Source organism: Phocoena phocoena, chromosome 7, assembly GCF_963924675.1.
Source record: "Phocoena phocoena chromosome 7, mPhoPho1.1, whole genome shotgun sequence".
NCBI classification, from domain to species: domain Eukaryota; kingdom Metazoa; phylum Chordata; class Mammalia; order Artiodactyla; family Phocoenidae; genus Phocoena; species Phocoena phocoena.
The window spans coordinates 26,327,704-26,342,701 of record NC_089225.1 but is presented as its reverse complement, the minus strand read 5'-3'; the positions used below and the strand labels follow the sequence as shown (position 1 = coordinate 26,342,701).

General features: G+C 35.3%; 1 protein-coding gene across 1 annotated transcript in view; it reads left to right on the top strand.

The window, feature by feature from the left end:
- LRP1B (LDL receptor related protein 1B) overlaps positions 1 to 14,998 on the top strand; it is a 1,473,103-nt gene that overhangs the window by 805,238 nt on the left and 652,867 nt on the right. Inside the window, exon 21 of the mRNA XM_065880137.1 lies at positions 5,563 to 5,745. Within this exon, the coding sequence (XP_065736209.1) occupies positions 5,563 to 5,745 (183 nt within the window). The remainder of the gene's footprint in view (positions 1 to 5,562; positions 5,746 to 14,998) is intronic.

The window sequence follows — 14,998 nt, the reverse complement described above, 5'->3', positions numbered from 1 at the left end:
AGCAACATTCCACAACATTCCAAAATCATGAGCTACTCTGAAAGCATATCTCTATCAGTATAAACACTGGCAAGTTTGTCCTTGACTAAAGTACAAGCCCGTGTAAGGGTGTGTAATTCAGCCTATTGGGCCAAAGTAGTCATAAGTAAAGACACTGCCTTAACAACATCAAAAGGAGTTATAATAACATAACCACCACAATATTTGTCATTGTTACCTTTTAAACAAGAACCATCAGTGAACCATGAGAAGTCAACACTACCCAGTGGACTTTCCTGTAGATCATTACAAGGAGTCAGGAGGTTGTCTATCAACATTAAGCAGTCATGAAGGACATTGTTGGTGACAGAAGGGAGAAGAGTAGCCAGGTTAAAGTTATTATCATGTAAAAGAGTTACGTGAAGGACAGATAAGAAAGGGACTTCACGGGATATGAGACAGCTAGCTGAGAAGTGTTGAGTATGTTGAGAATTCAGGTTGACTTCTGCATGAGGTACAAAAATGATTAAAGGACATTCCACAATTTTCTCAGTGGCTTTAACAAAAAGGGCAGTGGCTGCAGTGATTCTAAGGCAAGGAAGTGGCTGCAGTGATTCTAATACATGTGCCACAGGGTCCAGCTGCTGGCTATAATACCCTGTGCATGGATGGTGGTCACCAAGTTTTTGGGTGAGTACCCCAAAGTTATTCCCTTTTCTTGTCATCTATGAAAGAGTAAAAGGGAATCTGATAATAAGGAAGCCCAAAGGCAGGTGGGTTCATCAAACTCTCCTTTAGGGCCTTGAGGGCTATGTCAATCAGTTCTTCCCACAAAACTGGGTCAGGTGGTTGTTATTTTTGAGAAAAACATAAGAAATTTGGCTTTAAAAGAGAAATTTGGAATCCAATTTCAGCAATAACCAACTGGTCTGAGAAAACTTCACGGTAGCCCTTAGTCTGGGGTTTTGGGAAACTTAGAACACCAGGAAGTGTATCTGGATCTAGGTGTAGCCCTTGTTCTGATATTGGATGACTAAAATATTGAACCTGGTTTTGGGCAAACTGCAATTTTTCTTTGGCAACCTTAAGTCCTTTTAGGGCCAAATGCTTTATTAAGTGGACGCTGCATTCCTGTGAAGAGGTTTAAGAAGGAGGGCAAAGAAGCAACTCATCCACATATTGCAGCAAAGTAAAACCCTTAGAGAACTTTATATCATTCATACCAGCCTTCAAGATTTGCAAAAAATAAGAAGGACTCTCAATATATCCATGAGGCATTACTGTCCAGGTGAATTGTTTTTTTTACTCTCAAGTAAAGGGAGAAAGGTATTGGCTGTCTTCATCAACTGGAATATGAAAGAATGCACTGCATAAATCAGTTACAGTGAAGAATTCATATCTGGTGGGAAAGGATGTTAGTAACATATGAGAGTTAGGAACAACAATGTGTTGAAGGATAACAGTGTTGTTTACTGCTCAGAGTTCCTGAAAAAACCTCCACCTTTGGCCTTCTGCTTTTCTCACTGGTAAAATGGAGTGTTACAGGGGCTAGTACAGGAGATAATGAGGACTTGAGCCTGTAGTCTTCTATTATGGGCTTTAAGGTTTTCCTTTAGGGTATTGATTAATTCTGGGAAGAGGTTTTGAGGATTTTGTTTAAATTTTGATGGGAGATGCACTGTGAATTTTGCAAACATCAGTTGGAGATTTTGCCAATAAGTGGTTGCTGATTCAATAGGGAGAAATGATCCATATTTTCAGAATCTGCTCTAGTACCATCAGAGATAGAAAAAATAAAAGATGTTAGAGGGCCACTTAATTTACCTGGCTGGTTCTTTGATGACACTGTCAATTTCTAGAATTGTTTCCCCCTTTTCGGAGAAAGAATTTCTGGCATACTTCTCTAAGAAGTTTCCAGCCTAATAAGTGGATAGGGGTAGAGGAACTAAGGAGAAAAGGATGTGTATCTCTCAAAGGGCCTAAACAAAAGGGAATACGTTCGGACATAGGAACCTCTTGAGGTTCATTAGAAATCCCCACTATTTGAATTGTTTTAGTACTCCAAGGCAGGGGCTGTTTTATGGTAGTGGGGTTGAGCACTCAAGAGTGTGGTATCAATTAGAACTGGAAGAAATTCATCCTCTTGGAGAAATGTTTCTCCAAGCTGATTAAGTGGGAGGATTGGGAAGAGCCCCTCCAGTTCCTCAGAGCCCACCACTGAGAATTGGAGGGCGTTGGAAAGGCTGGTTAGAGGGATAAAGGCTCTACAGCGCTTAAGTTTGTAACAATCTCTTTTCTAATGCCCTGGTTCTTTGCAATAATAGCAAAAACTACGAGGGTTTTGGGTTTGTTTAGGAGCCTTCATTTGTTGGAGTTGAAGTTTAACAATTTTGATGATCTTCCTTTGAGGTGATTCATATAGAGCACAAGAAATGTGGTTTGTCAGATTAACTAAATCTGAAGTGGACATAGTTTCCCATTTCACGCTGGTCCTTTTTACTAAAAGGGAAGGATCTTAGTTCAGCCCATTAATAAAGAGTTAAAAGCTACTTGAGTTAATCAACATGTGAAGGAAGACCAGAATTTTCTTTAAAGACAATCAAAAGTCAACTGTAATTTCTATGAACAGATTTGCAGATGTTTGTGTGCAAGCCTGAATTTTGTTTCAGTCAACAGGCTTTGGAAAAGCCCTAGTAACTGCTCAGTAAAGTTGCCTAGCAATTTTCTGAGCCTGACACATAATAAGATAGCAGGTTGTTCTCCTGGTTGTAATGCTGGGCATCTTTCAGGATTTTCTCAATTAGCAATTTTCACTCAATGCTGGGCCTGACCTTCACTGATGAGCATATGAAGTAGCTGATGTAAGTTAGAGAAACCTGGTTGGTGAGTTTGAGTGATTATATTAAATTCCTCAGCAAAACTATGAGGGTCTTTGGTTACTTTGGGAAAATCTTTGACTATGGCTCACAGTTCAGCTTAGTTCAGGGAGTATAAGATATTAAAGATTTAGCCTCTGGACCTTCAGAAGGCTTAATTTTAAAGAAACATGTTCTGACAGGTTCAGAGGAAAAGGGAAGTTTGGCCAGAGAATGAGTATGGGGGGATTGAGGGTACAGTGGAGGCATAGACAGCATAGAAGGGAAGGAGGGAGATGGCACCAGAGGTGGAGCCTGAGACACGGACGCCAAGGAAGAAGAGCCTGAGGCTTTGAGAGCCACTTTATCTTTCTTTCATCATTTCTTTTTCTCAGTTAATCTTAAAATCTTATTTTGCAGAGAGGCAATTTTAGAGTCCTGAGTATATTGGGAAGCCTCAAAATGCCAATTGAAATAAGCATTCCACTCAATTCTGGAAAATTTTGAGCTATTGAAGCTCAATTTGGTTTTAAGGAAATTAAGTTTGGGGATTTCTGAAATTCCCCATAACAGCCATTGATATTCTAAATTGCCTTTGGTCAGGTTGGTCCATTTAGTTAGCAGTGCCCATGAGGAAGGACTGTGGCTTTTAAACATAAAATTGACCAGAGTCCCTATAACGGAGGAGGCCTTCAAAATACTTAGATAACTGTAGTCTCATTTCCTAGAGGTTTTTCCTCTAGAGTAAAGAAGAATTTTCAAACAGCTTAAACAGCTTACAGCACAACTGGTTCGATTCAGACAGCTTGTAAGACAATCCCCGCCAATTCAAAGGAAACGGCTTAAAGGAGCCAGGCCAAAGGCTTTTCCAGCCAGTTTCCAGAGAATCGTCCTTTCAAAAGAATAGGCCAAAGGCTGAAAAACCTGGCACTGTTGCAGAGAACCCCTGTTTTCAGAGGAATGGGTCAAAGATTAGCCAGCTTCAGGTGAAGCAGCTCCTGTTCCGAAGGGAATATGCAAAGCTAACCAGTTTCAGTGAAAGGGCCTGATATCAAAATCAGACCCAAGTGCCAAACAAGTACTCACATGCAGAACAAGGCCTTAACCAGAAAGACAAAAGCTTTAAGTAGATTCTGAATAAAGCCTGGAGAGCTCCAGATGGAAAGAGGGTGTGAGTTTGGATCTAAGAGAAAGACTTGCCTTTAATCTCCAGGGTCAGCAGGAAAAGCAGTGAGCGGCAATAGACTCAGCTGTGGGTACTGCACCTGTATATTCACCAGCCCCAGAGCCATCGAGAGTCTTCTCTGGTCCCCATATGGGCCACCAAAATGTTGACCTAAAACAAATTGAGAGCCAGATATTTCTCCAGCAAAGACTGGTATATTTGGGATTGGCAAAAAATTGCAATTTGGAGTCTGCACCATGGTGAGCTATGTGCAGGTTCCCTCACAGCAAGGAAAAAGGAATGCTTTTATAGAGAGTAAAAAAGGAAAATGGGAGGGCTCTAGTAAACAACAAGTCCATGGATTTTCATAGGCTGAGTCCTTGACAGGAAAGAAGAGTCTTTCTTCTTCCTGTTGGGCTCTGCTACAGCTGCAGGGTGTAAGAGATCTCCCCTTCTGGTCTCCCAACTCTACTTAACTGAGGTTTCTGTTTATTGATAGTTTTACAATTCCTACCAAATCAGCTCATTGAGTAATGAGAAACTCACCTGGATTTGCTTCAATTTTATAGTGATGTAGAATAATTGCTTTTATAGATATAATGTAAATTAATTGTTGGCTGTAGCTACCTGAGATGCACAATAAACTTGTTACATTAAAACTTTGGTCTAGAAAAGTGAATACTAAAATATTTACTTTACAACAGTATTTGGAGATTCTGGTTATTATATCTCATAATATTAGATATTAATACAAATTTAATGTACTGCCAATTACAGTCATATTTTTCAACTGTTATACTGTAAAAGCATCTATGTGCCCAACATTTATTTTTCCTTATTCTTGTTTATGTTTACCTACAAAATTTAACCTATATTTTTAGTCATCAGGTTTTGAGTGATAATGTTATCTGGGCACTATGTGAATTATTAATTGATAAATTGACTTTGATTGCATAGTGCCTCATAAAATTCTTTTGTGTCTGTTCTGATTCTAAACTTGAAATCTTATGTCCTGAATAATTTTTTTAATTATCTGAGGGTTTTATTTTTCAACATTTTGGACATTATTCTTCAAAGATTTTGTTAGTCAGAATGTACTTCGTATTTTCTTTTTGGTTGTTTACCTGTTACCAGTGTGAAAGAAATTATCTAAAGAGATGTCACAAGATCAACAAAAGTCTAAACATTTGGAGTAGAATGTGAAATCTCTTTTATGTGCTATAGACAAAATACCTTCAACAATCACACTGATACTAATTAAAATCACAACAGAATATCCACATACTATCTTACTGCTCTTTCTTTTTTTTCCTAACGTTCATCACCTTTAGAAATTCTGTGGGAGGCAAGAATTATTTTCTCTAATTATTAAAGTTTCTAAAACAAATTTGAAAATGCTAGAGAGTGTTGCTGCTATTAAACAAAAAAGTAAAAATAGATTCTCTCTAGGATCATTATAATGCCTAAAGAAAGAAAAAAATTGAAAAAAAAATATTATCAAGTAAAATCATAATTTCTCTCTTGTCTTCCTCTCTCTGCCTCTCTCCCTCATTTCAATTTAAGAGATTCGTTCTCCTGCTGGTTGTAATGGGAATGAATTTCAGTGTCACCCTGATGGAAATTGCATTCCTGATCTGTGGCGCTGTGATGGGGAAAAAGACTGTGAAGATGGTAGTGATGAAAAAGGCTGCAGTGGTACCTTACGATTGTGTGATCACAAAACCAAGTTTTCCTGTCGGAGTACAGGTAAGCAGAACACTGAGTTCAACTTCTACCTCAGGCCTGCTTCCTTGATGTAGGTTCCTTTGGGGCCCTCCTCAATCCATATCTCACCTTCATAAAAAGTATCCTTGTGTTTCTAGTAGGTTTGCTCACATCCTGTACATGACAGTAATAGTAGGTAACATTTATTGAGAACTATCTGTGGACTTGGCACAGTTCTAAGAATGTTCTCTACATGAACTCATTTCATCATGCTAATTCACAATGAGAAAACTGAGGCAGAGAGCAGTTTTTAACTTTCTCAAATTAAAAAGTCAAAAGAATTTTTAACTTGCTGGCTCACAGAGCCAGCATGGAAGAAATGGGATTTGAAACCAGGCAATCTGGATTCAGAGTCTGGAATTTCACAGTCCAGAAAGAGACATGTGTGCTAAACCCACTTACAGCATTCCCCTTTTCATAGATAAATCCTTACCATAAAATTTAATGAAGATGACTAGGGAAAAAAAGGCATAATTATATGCATTTATTTTCAACCAGTTTCCTAAATTTTATTGTGCTATCGCTAGACTCCATTAAGATGAAGGTGATGACTGTCAAATCATTCAAACCTTTGATTTGTTTTGAGAGTCACTGAAGCTTTTTTTTATAAGTTATGCTAATATTATGATGTTTCCGTGTTGTTTTTCTCCATACAGTAGGTGCTACCTAACATGAAAAACTAACTTATTTACTTCCTTCTCTACGCCAGATGATGAGCTGAAGTTTAGAGAATTAACTCTTGTGGTATAATTTGTGAAATGATTGGTATCATTATCCAAATAACCCATGGAAAGAATTTTTTGTAGATTTTAAGATACATTCTGGAATCATCTCTGGGAGTTCTTCTTAATGTGAAATTGCTTCCGAATTGCTCAATCAGGAGTTCTTGGTTATTCATTTTGCCCTTTATTAAGTATTTCAACCAAAACATAGAAATGAAAAGTTATCACAGCTGTGAGTAAGCAGATACTTCAGGAACCACATGGCCCATGAGCATTTAAAGATATAAAAAGGAATTGTGTTTCTTTTCTTAAACACACCTCCTGGGTATAATTAAGCCTGTAAATAAGAGATAAAGAAATAAATATAAGCTAACATGCGCATAGGTAAATAAATACTCCTGAGGCCTACTCCTGGGAGTAGGAGTAGTGAGGGAGTTGTATTTTCAAATGATTATTTTTCCAACAATATTTTTAACAGGTAACTCTTTTCAATTATTACATAAAGATTCTTAGTTTGGGAGTTATTGGTTAGAAGAATGTGACTTTGAGTTTAGAAATTATCATAATGGAACATTTCATATTAGTTGAAAATCAATAGATGAATAACTTGTTAAATGAATGAATTATTAACTAAATAAGCAAGTTTTTATTTAACAGGCTAATTCTGATGCCAAAGAGCCAACTATTTGACTCAGGCTAACATTATTCTAAGTGCATATTTTTTCTCATGTTGCTTCTGGCATTTGTTTGATTGGACGAATGCTGAAATATATCAGATAACAGTCTTTAACAGGTATACGACTAAGGAACTAGCAAGGCTATAGGAAAACAAAATAAAAATATTAATTTACTTGGAATATCCTGAGCTAAAACTAACTGAATATGCTATCAAGATTTAGCAAATTTAGAGGTAAAACCAGGCTGAAATTTCCTTATGAAGAAATAAATTATAAATGCCTTCATAATAAAGTAATTTCTAAAAGTTGTATATTAGTAAAAACTGGTTTGAACTGTCTATGACAGAAAACATGGAGAGAAAACATATAAATAATAAATAACAGGGTTAAGTAAAGTTAATAGAAAATTCCAAGTGATTGTGATTTATCTTGTGTATGTGTATTGATATGAAATAGCTCTTATGAAATAGCTTTTTCTGTATATGACTCAACTTAAAAATAAAACCTTAATTATGATGAAGATGGATGATGTAGGGAGGAAAAAACCTTTTCCTCTACCCACACAGAGGGGACAAGACAAAGGAAAAGGACTTTGAGTTTATAGGGATGGCAAATTGTGGAAAGGTAAATATATGGGAAAACTAATGGAAGATAAAGGCTACTTAATAACATTTGTGTAGGTCCATTTTGATACTGACTTTCCATCATCTTCATGGCCTTAGAACTTCCCTGAGGAAGTGTTTTATGGCACTTCTCATTTCTCAAAAGTTTATGCTTTTAGTCAGATAGGGGAAGCTACAGAAGACTTCTTTCTGCATCTACTGAATCTCAAATGCTTCAGCTCAAAATAATCCTTATGATAAAGTGTCATATTTTGGAAGTAGTGTATTTTGATCCCACACAGTGGATATCTTAGGAGAATTGGATCCTGAGAGACATTTTTATGCATGTTTATTTGGGATTTGAGTTATCCACTTAATAATGTTAAGATGTTTGTATCAAATGGTCATCATGTAAACCAAAATTTAATATTAAAAAGCAGAACTGCAATAAAACTCATGTTGCATTGTAAAAGGGAAATGTGGTATAACATAGTGACTACAATTGATGATACTGTATTGTATAACTAAAATTTGCTAAGAGTGGAACTTAAGTGTTCTCACAATAAATGAATGAATGAATGAATATCCACAGAATGTGAAAGGTAGTAATTTAACCATTGATCTGCTTCTAATTTAATCCCTGGCTTAAATATAGTAAAGCAAAATGTATCAAACTACTTGAGGAGTAATAATTCACAATGTATGAATATTTATGAACATTGCAGATATTAAAGTGAACCACAAATATACACATTGGATTAAAAATATGTACACATCTATAATCTTTGTGATATTTTTAAGTTTAATTAAATTCTCAGCTTTACAAGCTAAAAGACCTTTAAACTATTCAAGATGTTGAATTCAGAGTTCATATTTATTTTTTAAAAAATTCTGAATGCTAGCTTGAGCATTTAAAAGTTTTCAGGGCAATCAATTTATATTTGTTGGTTACAATGGCTTTTATACATAAATTGCTATCATTAGTATAAAAACAGGCACATTACTGTTTCTTTATTCCAATAAAGGAAAGAATGAGAGCTAAATTAAGTTAAAGTACAATTCAACCATTATCATCTTAGAGTCTCTAATCTCAGAGGGTCTATCTTTGACCAAGAACTATACTCTCCCACATCTGGTCTCTCACAAATTGTAGTTAGGGTGACCTTTGAGCAGCAGGGGTTTGAACTACATCCATTTATATGCAAAATTTTAAAAATAAATATATTGGAAACTTTTTTTGGAGATTGGCAAGAATTTGCAAAAACTAACAGAGGAACCACATAGCCTAGAAATATTGAAAAAATTAAGAAAAAGGTACATCATGAATGCATAAAATATATGTAGATACTTGTCTATTTTATCTATTGCTACCATAAAATCTACACAAATCTATTATAAAAGGTTAAAATTTATCAAAACTTACAAACACTTAACATACCAGACACGGTGCCATTTGCAGTCAACAGAAGTCTAAACAAATGTAATGATACAGTATTAAATTACTGCAAAACGTTAACTGTAGTACATATTGTAATAATTTTGTAGCTACCTCCTGCTGCTATTTCGGTGAGCTCAAGTGTTGCTAGCATCTGCTTAAAATGTCATGTGACACTAATCATCTCCAGGTGAGCAGTTTATCTGTCCAGTAAACTGCATATCAAAAAAAAAGTGATCTCTTTTGGTTCTTGCGTATTTTTCATCATGTTTAGCACAATGCCATAAACCTTGAATAACACCGTGGGACCCATATGAAGTGCCACTGTTGATGCTGGAAGTGCTCCCAAGAAGCAGAGAAAAGTCATGACATTACAAGAAAAAGTTGAATTGATTAATATATACTGTAGATTGAGGTCTGGAGTGGCGGTTGCCCATCATTTCAAGATAATGAATCCAGCATAAGGACCACTGTAAGAGAAGAAAAGGAAATTTGTGAAGCCATTGCTGTAGCTATGCCAGCAGGTGTGAAAACCTTGCACTTTTTCTGAAATACCTTTATATCTTGTATTGAAAATGCAGCTTTTATGTGACTGCACCATTGCTATAAGAAAGGTATACCTAAAGACTCTAATATGATTTGGGAAAAAGTGAAGTCATTATATGACAACTTAAAGAAAAAGGAAAGTGAAGGATCTAAAGGTGAAGAATTTAATGCCAGCAAAGGATGGTTTGATAAGTTTAGTAGGAGGCTTGGCTTTAAAAAATGTCAGTATAACAGGAGAAGCAGCTTCTGCCAACCAAGAGGTAGCAGATGAGTTACAGATGCCACTAAGAAAATCATTGAGAAGAAAGGATATCTGCCTGAACGGGTTTTTAATTCAGACAAAAGTACCCTACTCTGGAAAAAAAAAATCCACAAAGGACATTTATTAGTAAGGAAGAGAAGTGAGCACCAGGATTTAAATCAGAAAGGGATAGGCTAACTTTACTGGTCTGTGCAGATGCAACAGGGCTTATGATCAGGACTGCCCTTATCTATAAAGCTGCAAACCCCTGAGCCTTGAGGGGAAAAGTAAATACCAGCTGGTCAATCTTCTGGTTGTACAAAAAGAAGGCCTCGACAATGGGAACCACTTTCCTGGACTGGTTTCATTAATGCTTTGTCCCTGAAGTCAGGAAGTACCTTGCCAGTAAGGGACTGCCTTTTAAAGTTCTTTTGATGTTGGACAATGTCCCCTGGCCACCCAGAACCCCATGAATTCAACACTGAATGTGTCAAACTGGTTTATTTACCCCCAAACAATATGTCTCTAATTCAGCACCTAGATCAGCGAGTCATAGGACCTTTAAGGCTCATTACACAAAATGAGCCTTTTCCTTTTCTCAAAGGAAAGTATTGTCAATGCTATGGAAGAGGACCCCAACAGAGAGAACATCATGAAAGTCTGAAAGGATTACACCATTGAAGATGCCATCATTATTACAGAAAAGGCTGTGAAAGCCATCAAACCTGAAACAATAAATTGCTGCTGGAGAAACTGTGTCCAGATGTTGTGCATGACTTCACAGAATTTGCAGGAGAGCCAATCAAGGAGATTATGAAAGAGATTGTAGATATGGCAGAACAAGTTGGTTGTGGGGAGTGAAGGGTTTTAAGATATGGATCTTGAAGAAATTCAAGAACCAATAGACACCATACCAGAGGAATTAACAAAATACAACTTGATGGAGATGAATGCTTCTGAACTAGTGCCAGACGATAAGGAAGAAGACTGAGAAGAAGCAGTGCCAGGAAAAAACTAACATTAGGTAATTCGGCGAAGGGCCACAGTTATTCAAGATGCTTTTGACTTCTTTTATGGCATGAACCCTTCTACGATACAGGCACTAAAACAAAAGCAAATGATAAAAGAAGAATTAGTACCATAAAGAAACATTTTTAGAGAATTGAAAGAGTACAAAAGTCAGAGAGAAATTACAGTGTATTTCTGCAAAGTTACAGAGAGTGTGCCTGCCTCTCTCGCCTCCCCTTCGACCTCCTCCACCTCTGAGACAGCAACACCATCTTCTCCTTTCTTCCCCCTTCTCAGCCTACTCAACATGAAGATGACAAGAATGAAGGCTCTTATGATGGTCTGTTTCCACTTAATAAATGGTAAATAATCATCATGTCCTACTATTAATAAACTTATCTGCTGTATATGTGTGTGAGTGTCTTTGTGTAAAAATCTAATAACTGTACAGCAAGAACTGTATGATAAGTTTTTGTGTCGTCATCATTATTATCACCTAAGTATTCATGATGTAGAACATCATGTGCAAGACTTGTATTGAAGTGGATAGCCTATCCTAATAGAGATATAAAGTGAGTGATATGTAACATAAAATTAATAATGTATTAGTTTTCTAATGTTTTATAACTTTGCTTTCAAAGAATCATATTACTGTACAGTATGCCTCTTTCTCTCATCATTGGAGAAAGCCTATTATCACAGGTGTTTTTTTAATGTAATGATGTTTGTAATGCTGTAATCTGAATATGATTGTAATACTATATGCCATAAAAAATTTATAATAATTCATCCATTAGTGTATACCTGGGCTACCATGAAGTAATCATATTGCTGCTTCTTCATTATCAGTGCATGAATTATTATACCTGTAATACGAATCTTATTCACATTATTTTTTTCATTTTTGATGTCTGATGTTAGTAACACATATAAAATCTACAGTATTTTGTATCATATAAGACAATATTGATGTAGGCACTGACAGACAGATGATTCATCTTGTGGATAGACAACATAATCTTATGGTATTGGTAAGGTAGGTACTGTAAACGTATTTCCTCTTCCTTATGATTTTCCTTAATAACATTGTCCTTTATCTAGCCTACTTTATTATAAGAATACAGTGTATAATACACATATCATACAAAATATATGTTAAGGTTTCCAGTCTACAGTAGGTGATTAGTAGTTAACTTTGGGGGGAGTCAAAAGTTAAACTTGGATTTTCAACTGTGCCCCTAACCACCACATTTTTTGAGGATCAACTGTATATTATAGTCAGGGAATCAGGGGAGGAAAGTCCTTCTCTCATGGGAAAGAAACTCAGAAATGCCATTCTTCAGAATGGAAAAATAAATGAAACCTTTGACATTATACATTGATGACAAGATTATAAGGAAAATAGGGCCCCCAGCTGTTAGTAGAAATGTAAATTTGATCCGGCCTTCCCACTTCTAGAATTCATATAAAGAACAGCAGGAGTATATACAGATGTAGAAGATCTGAAGAATTAATGTTTAGATCAAATTAATAAAAATATAACTCTATTTTTAGAAGGCCAAAAATAAACCTTCTTTTACAAGGTTAAGGAAATAGTTTTTAAATGAGCATTTATTGTCACAAACAACTTCAATAAATTCCAAGAAATAGAAATAATGCAGGCAGAATTCTCTGATTATCATATAATAAACCCATAATTATGAAGCATAAACCACTCTTCCACTTAGAAATTAAATAATAAAATAAAACACTTTTTATCTTAACTCTAGAGGGACTCTAAACTTGTAGAACTTTTACAAAATAAAGATATATACTTATCAGAATATATTGAATATAAATAAAGCATTGCTCATGGGAAAAATCATAACTTTCTAAATTTATATGCAGTGTCACAAAATTCTCAATGTATTTTTAATCTTTAACAATTTCAGAAGTATAAATACTGTAAATTTACAGAAGACATCATTTGAAATTTTAGTTATTGTTAACATATATTTAGTTTTATGAATCCTGGATAATACATTTTTAAGTCTGGTTCTAGTAGTTTCCCTCTTAGAGGGGCTGAACTAAAAATATATTTAAAATGTTATATTCAAAATTTATAGAATTATATGTAACTAAAACTCAATTTATAAAATTATAAGTAATTGATATAAACTTTTAAATGATTTTTATGTTTGTAGCATTTATATTTCTAAAATTATTAAAGGTTAAAACTATTCTGAGACTTTTGAGACACCTGTATTTACACTAAGTAATTAAAAAAATAGTTTTTGGACAATGTGTACCAGACACAGTGTTCACAAACCCCTTATGCTTTACTGTATTTCTCAACTCTCTTGCATTTAGATTGGGGTCAAATGACTAGTTCTAGCTAAGCGCTGTGAGCCGAAGGGACTGTATCATTTCCATGCAAGGCAGTTAAGCTATAGTGAGCATCTCCTTACTGTATGGGTCTAGAAGGCACACATACAAGATGGACGAAGGTGACCTTACCTTCCCTGATTTTATGTGAACAAACAATTAACCATTACTGAGTTAGGCCCCTGGATTTTAGGGTTTGTTACTGCAGCATAGCTTATCCTGACTAATGCAACATCAAACCCAAGAAGTTAGAAGATAACAAAAGAAATCAAAGGGAAACAAAATCAAATTAATGTTTGAATTTAGAAAAAAGAAAGAAAATAGCATAATGTGAAAATTCAAGAATTAGGTTGTTGACATAATAACTAAAGTCACTAATACATTAACTGACCTAATAAAGAAGAACACAGTGAAAATGCAGTGCACAAAATGAGAATGGGAAAATAATCACAGATGCTGAAGAAATTATAAAAGTTAAAGAAACTATCTATGAAGTATCATAGAAGTGAACATAAAAATCTGTATTAATAAAATCATATAGGTTTTTAAAAATATAAATTTTCAAACTTAACTCTAGAAAGGAAAAAAAATAGGCAATATATTTTATAAAAATTTTTAAAATAATCAATATATAACCCCTGTCACTATTCCACCAAAAGTCCAGATGAAAATTTCTACCAGATATTTAAGGAACATTGCTACAATGCCGTTTCATCTCCTCCAGAGAATTTGAAAGGAATAAAAGCTTTTAAGCAACATAATGTTGATTTTCCAACCACAAAATTAGTACCTCCCATACACACAAAAATCACAAACTCTCTGATGACCATGACTACCATTATTCGAGATAAAACATGAGCAAACCCAGCAATATATTAAGAGAATAATTCATCATGAAAAAACATCCTCCTCTGATATATTTGTTACAATTAATGACCCTGCATTCCTAATGTGCTACCATAGTATCATAGTTTCACTGCCCTAAAAATCCTCTGTGCTCTGCCTGTCATCCCGCCTTCCCCCCAAACCCGGGCAACATCTGATCTTTTTACTGTCTCCATAGTTTTGATTTTTCCACAGTGTCATACAGCTGGAATCATATGTGCAACCTTTTCAGATTGGCTCCTTTCACTTAGTAACATTCATTTAGGTTCCTCCATGTCTTTTCATGGCTTGTTAGCTCATTTCTTTTTGACACTGAATGATATTCCATTGTCTAGTTGTACCACAGTTTATTTATTCATTCAACCTACTGAAAGGCAACTTGGTTGCTTCCAAGTTTTGGCAATTATGAATGAAGTGGCTATAAACATCTGTGTATAGGTTTTTGTGTGGACATAAGTTTTCCTCTCTTTTGGGTAAATACCAAGAAGTGTGATTGCTGGATCATATGGTAAGAGTATGTTTGGTTTCGTAATAAACTGCCAGACTGTCTTCCAAAGTGGCTGTCGAATTTTGCATTCCCACCAGAAATGAATGAGGAATTTTTATTGCTCGATAGCGTCGCCAGTATTTGAGGGTATCAGTGTTTTGGATTTTCGTCATTCGAATAAGTTTATAGTAGTATTGTTTTAATTTGCATTTCCCTAATGACATATGATGTGGAGCATCTTTTCATATGCTATTTGCCACTAAATTGT